The following is a 10,674-nucleotide window of genomic DNA, read 5'->3' as shown; positions in this document are numbered from 1 at the left end:
ACTTATTCAAATCAGTAATAAAGGTGCTAACAATACCGGTTGAATCTATTTCACGGCTTAAAAAAAAAAGTTAATTTTTCATATGCAGCAAATACTGAACTGAGTATTGGCCAAACGGAAAGACTTGTGAAGGAGTATCAGCTCACAGTTTCGTCAAACATTAAACATGACTAATCATTTGTCTAACTTTAATACAAATTGGATTAATTAAAGGTGATTGGCCCAAAGTAAGACTAGCAGAGCTAATAAGATGGTATCAATCTCGATAACATCTGTCATTAAGAGCCAGATTAAAGTTTTAAAGTCTTAAGTATGAAAATCATCCATTCTGTTAAAACTAAATTTTGTGTTATTTTAAGTTTTATACTATTCTATGTATCTCAAATATCAGTGTGTTTGGAATTTCCACTGACTAAATACATATATATAATCATTATCTGTTACGTAAGGCACACAGCATTCCTTCAATTAGATGACTTTCACAAATATAAATTTCAAAACCAAAAATATTAATGCATTACTAGCAATGGAAAGTGTATAAAGATATTCATGAATTATAGTGTCAGCTTATTACATTATAACAATTTCAGTTATGCCAAGTTTCATAACCAATTTTGCTTTCAGAAACATTAGCAGTTTTGGGACCAGGCCCTGAAGTCAAGAAATACAATGAAACAAATGAAAGTAAAAATTATCAATTGTTCATTTGATGCAAAACTACAAAATAAACCTGTTAAGCTTTAGGCAAAAGCTGTATGTTTACGTCTATTGCCGTTGATGACCCTTTTACAAAACAGTTACCCAAGTTACCTGGTTGAAGAAAACCATTCTTTTTAGTCAACCATTCTTTATAAGAGTCAAAGATACAGAAAGTGTCTCATTTCTTGCTGGCAAGCTGGAAGTATCTCTGTGGAAGACTGAAGGTTGGAGATGAAGACTAGTTCATACAAACCATGCCTTGCTGGTCACCCATGGCCAGTGGAGCACACAAGTCAGCCCCAGATTGAGAGGAGTACTGCTGGAGGCTGCCTGAGTCCACTGCTGAAGGGTAAGCTACAGGTCACATGAAGAGAAAACACAAGTCACCACTGCTCTAAAACCGTAATTGCTACTTACACGAATTACAGAATCAAAATGTTTACAGCATAATTCAACTTTCATAGATGAAGTTATGATTGTTTTGTAACACAATCAATGAATTGCGATATTCAGTGGTAAGTTTCGTTAAACACATGATGAAGATGCCCATTAAGTTACAATCTGTGGTAACACACTCAAATTGGATACAAAATTCAGGTCTCATAATACACAAGATGAATCAGTAACTGTGCAACCAGCTGTTTGTAATGAAAACAAATATATTTCCCACTAACCATATCCAATCGTACAACATATTTGCTAAAGAAACCCAAGAAGTTACAAGGTTTATAAATAATCCATCATTGGTTCTGTAGACTTCTAGAAGACATACAACTAAAACTATTAACACTACTTTTAAAGCTTGTATTGTCAGCAAGTAGAAATTTATGTGCTTTAATCACACCTTTAGTACTTTTTAAGCCTTTTTTTATATATACATATTTTTCTCAATAATTCATTATTACAAGCTAGACCTTCTAAATGTACTTCTAGATTGGTGTATACTGTAAACTGATTGAAGTGAAAACACTAAAATCAGTACGCCCCAGCTAAAAATGGTGTAATTAAGCATAAAAGCACACAACCAAAAATTTCTCTACTGTTTTATACAAATACATTAAAGAATTATCTCATGGTTACTGAACGTTATTCTGCCGACATCTACAAAATATCAACATTCTAGTGTTCTTTACATAAAGGAAACAGTGATGATAGAAACATAATATCTATATTATAACTTAACTACACCCTACTTTTTAATACATCTCGTCATGGTTGTTTTCACAAAGTGAAATGTTTTTAATATGTGATTTTCACTTACCATGATCTGTAAACATGAGGTTCTTGTTGTAATACTTCCCAAATATTCTTGCTCAATTAATTCCTGTGTATCCAAAACTTCATATCCACCAAATCTGATTTGTTAAGATGGCTTCTGAATTTAAGTGTGTTCAAGGTCATACACACAATTCAAGTATAAGACACAATGAAAGAGATTTTTGATTTTTTCACTTTACCTGTTTACAAAGATATTATTGACTAAAAAAAACCCTACAACAATAACAATTTCAAACCAGTAACTTACACTCAGAGCAAGATAACTATACTTACTTTCCGGTTCGGAGTTGTTTAATATGGTGAAACACATTTATTATATCACGAATTCTTCGTGGAGCTTCTTCTATTTTGGAGGCTAAGGTAATACATGCCATAGCCACAACCTGTCAAACATAAAGTCTTTAATGTTGACCACTAGAAACTGTCTTTCCATTGTTACATAGAATTAAATACTACATCAATTAATAAGAACAAATTTATAATAATACTAAAAAATATCTCACTAATTTCACAGTATAAAGAGAAAACTATTTATAACATAATTAGTTAGTAAGCCTAAAAATACTTTTTTTTTTAAATTGAACTGTTCTGTACTGAAATAATATTATTTCATGTGTTTTATAATGCAAAGCAACAGACCTGATGTTACAGTAAACACAGGTCATGGCACTGTAATTTATCTGAGAACATAAAAACCAAATAATATTTTGTGTACATCACTGACAGTTTCATAGATTTAATAACTCAATAGTTGGACAGAACAAAAATATACTCAATTCATAGAGATCCATCAGTTATTATACAAAATAGTGCTTAGAAAATTCTTACAGTGATACCTTTTAGTTTGTTCCTTAACCCTGATGCCCCAGGTGCAAAACTGAATTAAAAACATTACAGAAAATAAACTTGTAGTCATTTTACCACACGTTAAAAAAACTTTCAATGCCGAAATTTATTCAGTAAAAAGATTTATTTGATTTTATACATCAATTTGTTTTTCATAACTTCTGAATTTCCAAGTTATTTTTTCTGAGCATCATAATATAGTGCTTGTAGCCTCCCTAGTAGTTTTAAACAAATAGTGATAACATATCTATGTAAATTGAATACAAGTGTAGTTTTATACATCCGAACCTCAGCTGTCATGAAGTAGTGTAACTGCCTATATTTCAACTTTGAGAAGTCATACTCTTCAAACAAAACTCTTTTTCCAGTTATTTCAATGGTAAAAGCAACAATGCTTCCATTTTAATTGTGATTTAAGTAGAGGTTGGAACAAAGTTGTAAATTCTTAGCTTGATATGTTGCTAGATGGTCCTCATCTTTTTTATACTGCATTTAAATCATGATACTGAAATGTGAAGGATGAGATAGGCTTAGTTAACCCTATGGACATGGGAGGGTTTAAACACACACATCACAGCCTTTTTACTGAGTTATGTTCATATTTTAATCATATTTGATGTGTTGAGACTACAGATGTTGCTCTAAACAGTAAGATTTTTAACCTATTTATATCTTAGTTAGAAAACCAGATAAATTATAGTTGTTTCTACTCTAGCACTTGCTAGTGTTTTGAAATGAATATACAGGAATTATTTTTAAACAAATAACATACGGAAAAATAGGCTTAGCCCTATTGACACAGGTATCCTTTACTGCGCATGACACAAGGTTTTAATGTCTTATATTAAAGATTTTATTAAACTACCTTTTGTTTATGTTATACCAACTAGAATATTATAATATTTTAGCTAATAATCCATATTTTAATAGTATAAAAGTTTTAAGTTCTTAATACTACGAGGCAATATTATAAAAAATCTTGAATTTCCACTAGTGTGATCCACATGTCACATTTTCTCTTTGCATGTCATCATCCCTAATTTATCCACCACCCCTTGAAAGAGTAAATTACTCTATAAAATCTTATTGCTCAGGAAAACCATAATTTTTATAGCCTTCAACTTTGTTTGGTTACACAGCTATCAAATAGAAAATCAGACCCCTCCTGCCACACCCTCTCTTTCACAATTTGTTAATAGTTCTCTCTTATGTTTCATTATATATTACCTATAACCAATAGAAAGTCAAGGTTTTCATCTATCAAATGACGTATTGTTCTGAACAGTTAGATATCAGTTTAGAGTACCAACATTGTTCTCATGGGAAAGTTAACGACTAGTTTGGATGAATTTGTAACGGCTCTTATCGTATAGTTAGAAAGCCAAGAAAATTTTGAGATGTAAGTGAATTTGTCTACTTTTTGCATGTTATTAGTCTATATTTTTTGATGCATTACCGAATTAAATAAAAATTATTAAGTGAATACTACCTATATTATAAAAAAATTAGGGATAACTGTCTTCAAAAATCCAATAGCAAGAGGAAAAGAAGATTGGTTTATTTTATTTCTTGTTTTTCATGTTTGTTCTTTACGTATAACTATAGAAGTAACTAAAATGTAAAAATAGGGATCCTTTTAGGTTTGTTATGATTAGATTAGGTAAAATAAATAATAATATTATAATAAAAATGTTTCACAAGGCACACACGCGAGCAGCTAGTGGGTAGTGTAATTCATTAGCATAATGTGAGCTGCATGTTCGAGTGATTTATAACTTATAATGGTGTGGATAGTAGTTATACATGGTTTAAAGGGCAATAAAACAATAAAATTTAAATATTAATTGAATAAACTTAGAGCTACTTGGAACAAACGAATGTAGTTTCATGTTACAATCTGAAGTCATTCTAGCAAAAAAAGGGTAATTTAGGTTTATTTAATTTTTTTTTCCCGGTGGTTACAAGGTCTGTCAATTTGACCAATCCTGTGTTGAGATAGGGTAGAGAAAATAACAAATAAGCAATAAAGTTTTAGTGATTACACAAAGGAAATTTGAGACTTTTGAGATGAAGAAAAGTATTTTTAACATGAAAATTACTTTGCACACGGACTATTCAAAACAAATACTCAATATATTAATGGACAAATCTTTATTTAATAATACTTCACTAAAAAATATGATTTTTTGTATGTGAAAGACTTGTAATATTAACTAAAGGACTGAAAGTTAAAAGTATTGAATCTATAAAGACTTTAAACTAGTACAAATAGGCCACATTGTCGGTCAAATTGACCGAGCCCATGTTGAGAGAGTTAATAAATTATACACCAGAGTGCAAAAGACCTCAAGGCTAAAGTAAGTGCTATATATTCTTGGTTTTTATGTATATTCTTTATATATTGTTACAAAAGTAACTAAAATGTAAAAATCCAACTTATTAGGTTGGATATGAAATGAAAAAAAACAGTTTCTCCTCAACGAATGAACACAGGCTGCATGCAGTCACTACAGAAATTAAATAATGACGTTATGCTAATATAACTCCATAGTTTGTTTACCATAACTTGCCTTAAACTCTGGCCAGGTGAGTTATTGTTTTGTTATGTTAGGCACAGTTCAAAGAGAAATAAAACAATAAAATGAGATAGAAGTAGATATGATACGTGAAACTGTTTAGGATAAATAATTGTACCTGTCTGTCATGGTCTCAATCATTCTACAAAACAACGTGCATTTTAGACTATTTCATATTTTTCAATTTTTGGTAAAGATTATTTTTTTTACAGTTAATGTTGGGTAGAGAAAATAAGATATAGTTTTACCAAAAAAACTTTTGATATTCTAGAGGTTATGCAAATGAAATATGAAAACTAAAATGAAAAAAGAAATATTTTTTATTCTTAGAATGGAAATCAGCTTTCACTGAGAGTTACTCAGCTTCTTAAATTCACATATAAATCCTTAGAAAATTACTTTATTAATAAAAATCAAATTTTTGGTGTATAACAAACAGTATTGTAATATTTACTAAAAAACTTCCAAAATTCATGAAATACACTTATTACATTCAAAGTTATAGTGTGTACAGATTCGTAGTTACACTGTGATTACAAATTCCATCAAAGTTTCTCCACCTGCATGCACAGTATTAAGTTATTTTGCATCCAACTATATCCAACTTTCTTTAGCCTTGTTTACATTTCATCATATTGACCTAAAGCACTGCTTGAATATGCAAAGAAAAATCACAAAAAAAATGTAGAAGATTATACATCACTCAGTAAATTAAAACTTTGTCTTTCTATTGGTTCTAAATTATTTAATAGCAAATTTCAGAGAGAACTATTGGCAATTTGTGAAGATGTGACAGGGGTGGAGTGTCAAGTGGATATGACTTTCTAGTTTATATCTCCATAAACAAAGAAAAGAGAAGGCTACAAGACCTAGATTATGATTAAATAATGTCTATATACTATAACGAGTAATTTACATTAAACGCAGCACATCAGAGGGGAGAATGAAAAAATTGAGGACTTTCAAATTGGAGCAACAAATGTCATGATACACATACAAGGGGAGCTTGAGAATAATTTCAGTAATTTCTTTTAAACGTAAAAAATGAAAACTTATACAATATTAAAATATGATTTATTAACTGCTATTCTTAACTAAATTTTGATACCATGTTTATTTATATACATTGACAATAATGTAGTTTAGTTAAATTTTGAATGTAACTGTACAGAGAAGTGACGTGGCCACTTTGATCTACCTAGTGAGAGGTTTCAAACTTATTAAATATATTAAATAAAACATTCTGGTTAATACTTCAAGTTCTTCTTAATACTGACATGATAAAAACGTTATTTCAAACACGACGAAACTGCAAAGCTGTGTGACTTTTTTTTGTTTAAACACATTATAGACAAAATTTAGTTTTATAGAATAAAAAACTTTATATGAATGTTTTCAAATGATGTAGGAAAAAAATTAAATCAAGCAATAAAAATCTACAACATGGTAAGCACTTTAAATTGTTTTAAAAAATGTTATCACACTGAAATCTTTGAAATTTCAAAGATGCAAATTAATACAAAAATCAAATATAAAATTATATATCTATAAAAGAGACGGCTGGTATTAAAAATTCTAATTTAAAAACACAAAACAAGTAACATTTTGACCTTCTTAGGTCATCATCAGGTTAAGATATTTTATTTTTATATGCAACATAACCTGTAGAAAGTAAATCTGAAATTTCAAGCTATTTCGTTTGGTTTTTCTATAGCACAATTTAACAAATCATGCACCAGGTGTATGAATTAGCGTACCTTGGTCTAAGAAAGTTATGTTCTCTGAGGAACAAAAGTACTTAGTCAAAGAAATGGAGAAATTCCAATATAGTTACCTTAGTTACAGTACCATTCAATTCAATATAAAATGACATCAATAAAACAGGACACTTGGTTACATTAACAGTGCCTCATCCTATAATTAAATACGAGAAACTACACAAAACTTTTTAAGAGTGCACATCTAAACAGATCTCACCTTACAATATATTTTCTGTATTATAAAACCTATAATTTCATAATTTTCATCTCAAGACTATGACAAAATAAAAACCTCCTAAAAAAAAGGCAGCACTTGGTACTATATGTATAATTTTCATATACTGAAAATGTTTTTCTGATAAGTACTTACCTCTTTTCACATAAATAGCTATTCTCATTCAGTGCTGTCCTATAAACACAAGAAATGTTTTTGCATGCCACAAGCCTTGAACTCCCACTTACCCCATGATTAATGTGGTTCAACTGCATCTCACATGCAAATCATCATGCGACAACATCCCACTAACAGGAGTGTGACACACCTTCCTGATGCATTTGACTCCACCTATCTGATTGTACAAAACTATCACTTTGAGTTTTTGCAGAAAAATGAAATGACGACTTTCAGTGGGGAGGAAGGGTGGGAAGTGTGAAAGGAGGTAAGTACCTATCAGAAATACATTTTCAGTATAGGAAAACTATAACTTCTGATAATGTACATTACCTCTTCTCACATAAATAACTAGAATCCCACACTGAATAAGTGGAGGGATCGGTGCTAGGGAAAGAAACAAGCATCCTTCAAAAGCATCCGAAGAACAGCCTAAAAGGGGGGATCCTCACAGTAGAGTATCATACGTGGGAGATTAAACCACTTCTGTACCAGGTATGCTCTATGTCCAGTATGGAAAGAAGTGAGTAGACATGGGAGGAAAAAGGGAGGAGCACATCCAAAATGGAGAAACAATAGTTGGATATGGATCTGAACCACCCAATATCAGAATCTCAATTCCATAAATGACAGTTATGTAGATGAGAGGATAAAGGGTGTGCCCCAAGATGTAGAGTGGCTAGGATGTGACGAACTGGAATGCAAAACTTTTTTGCATATAGAGAGCAGCACTGAACGAGAATAGCTACTTATGTAAGCAGAGGTAATATACCTTACTGAAATAAAAAATGTTTGCTTTAAGTTTAAATAATGAGTAATCTTTTAATTTTAAAATAATGTGTCAGTATTTCATATAATATAATCATAAATGTTACCCAATAACTTAGTCATAACAAAGTAAAAGATAGCAATGATAAACTTAACAATAGTGATACAATATCTTTAAATGTATCTTCAACAGACTTTTCTACAAACAAGATTTAATCTATAAAAGATATGAAAATGACACATACCTCCATTCCATGCTTCACAAAAGACTTTGAATAATAAAATCGTTGAAATAACACCTGTCCTGTTGCCATAGCCACCTACCACATATGAAAACCATGATCAATACATTTTAGATTATGGTTTAAACATTCCACTGTGACTTGTGCATTAAAAATTCATTAACTAGATAATGTCAGACACAAGCCCTAACACAGTTTAAAATGATTGCATTTTAACTCCCAATGGTCCGAAGGGGACTCAGGGTACCCGAAGTGTACATTTGTAACTTTCAAAATTTAATTTAAAAATATGATGATGTAGTTTTTTTAGTGTAACACTAGACAATGGTCCATCTGTACTCTGTCCACCATGAGGAATCAAACCCTAGATTTTAGCAATAAGCTTTCCACTGACTCAATGGGAGGGACTAGAAAAAATATAATTGTGTTTCAATAATTTTGTTACTTCAGAACATTGTAAATTTCATATTTTGGCATTATATAATGCTTATCTTATTTATTTTACAAATCAAACTTTAGAAAATGTGGAAACTATCATTTCTGTCGAGCCTTTAGGTGTATGAACTGATTTTTTTCTGGTTGGAATACAATCAATTCTGTTCAAAGAAAGAACAGAATCACTGAAAAAGTAGAAAGTATAAAACATAAAACTCTGTTGTTCCAGTAAAAATGTAACTAATGCTTGTCAATTTAATTAGAAACTCAGGCACAGGAAATACATTTAGATGATGCCAGTTGGACAAGGTTTTTCCTTATTGGAACTATAATACCTGTAAATAATCACATCAGTTTTTCACATAAAGTGAGGGGAAAAGATGGCTATAAAACATGGAAGAATAAACAAACCTAAGCAACCCGAGGACCCCTTTTAAGTTAAAATTCTTTCATTGACCCTCAAACTTATCAATGTTTTTTTGTTTTGAAAAAAAGATGGTGCAAATGAAAAAGTTGTATATGAAAAATTAAATGTTTTAATTCATATAAGTCTAATTTTATGATTTTTTTGTAAATCACATTTTAAATATTTTTTATAAGATTTTGGACATCACTCTCCCCTCCCCTGGGAGTTTCCTTTTACATCCCTGGAGGTCTGTGGACCCCAGTTTGAGAAATAATGTTGTTTCAATTTTTCACTGGAATCTTGTACTGTAGGAGGATCTGGGGTGCCCCTAAGAAAGTTAATTTTGACCATTATAGAAGCCATTTTACACTATCTGAGATCTAAATCTTTTTAGATTTTCTCAGTGTGATTAGAACAACTGAGTACAGTTCAAAGAGTTAAATTCCAAATAGACATCGAATTAGCTCTGAATCAGTAACAATAATTCATAGAGACAAGTTACTAAAAAACCAGAATTACAACATGGTTTTAATTCTATAGATTAATCAAAAAGAGAAGTTTAGCCTGTCAAAAACTGTCAGATTTTTTTATGTTTTGTACTTCTTTAATCTTTTGTGCATAATTATTATGCTGATGTGTTATTGTTTTTCTTATAACACATGAGCTATTGAAAAAACATTTATTCAAGCAAGACAAGAACCTTTGAAACAACCCGTTAAAAAATTCTAAATGACCAGATGTTACTGAGAAAAACACTAACAAATTCATCATTTACAGTGTCCAAACAACACTTAAATTTTTCTCAACTTCAGTTTAATAACACTTGATAAAGTCTTTTTCTAAATACTATGCTTTCATTGGAGCTAAAACCTCCTCTATCATGCAAATAAAAGCAAGTAATATTTACTTAATATATTATTTCAACTTGCCAACAGGACTAAAAAGTCAACATACATCCTTTGCTAAAACTGTGATATTCTTCCTAGTAAGATTATAGTATTCTGGGAAATGCTGTTAGTGAAAAAAATTTAAGAACAAAAGAAACTTTTTGGATACACAAGTTATTTCTACAGTTGAATGTAACCAGACTGCTTTTTCATCACTGCTGAAGTTAAATATATATCCCATCACCATGCCAACATATCAGATTCACACTAATGATGTTGCCCAATGTTAACAAATGTTGTATATCTTGCTTTCCTTTTCGATGACGAGGAACTCACTTTGAGACTAATAATGGCTGGAGATGGCTTGAATGGGTAATGAAGAAAAA

The 10,674-nt window shown here is 30.6% G+C and overlaps 1 protein-coding gene across 1 annotated transcript in view; it reads right to left on the bottom strand.

Annotated features, from left to right (window-relative positions):
* Positions 1 to 281: 281 nt before the first annotated feature.
* The window catches only part of LOC106474105 (cyclin-L1-like), a 16,348-nt gene continuing 5,955 nt past the window's right edge, over positions 282 to 10,674 (bottom strand). Inside the window, exons 2-4 of the mRNA XM_013934796.2 lie at positions 8,564 to 8,638; positions 2,251 to 2,360; positions 282 to 1,053 (exon numbers count right to left, since the gene is read on the bottom strand). Of these exons, the coding sequence (XP_013790250.1) occupies positions 993 to 1,053; positions 2,251 to 2,360; positions 8,564 to 8,638 (246 nt within the window). The 3' untranslated portion in view covers positions 282 to 992. The remainder of the gene's footprint in view (positions 1,054 to 2,250; positions 2,361 to 8,563; positions 8,639 to 10,674) is intronic.

The sequence above is a fragment of the Limulus polyphemus genome, unplaced genomic scaffold (assembly GCF_000517525.1).
Source record: "Limulus polyphemus unplaced genomic scaffold, Limulus_polyphemus-2.1.2 Scaffold6823, whole genome shotgun sequence".
Classification (NCBI taxonomy): domain Eukaryota; kingdom Metazoa; phylum Arthropoda; class Merostomata; order Xiphosura; family Limulidae; genus Limulus; species Limulus polyphemus.
This window is presented reverse-complemented; position numbering and strand designations above follow the sequence as displayed.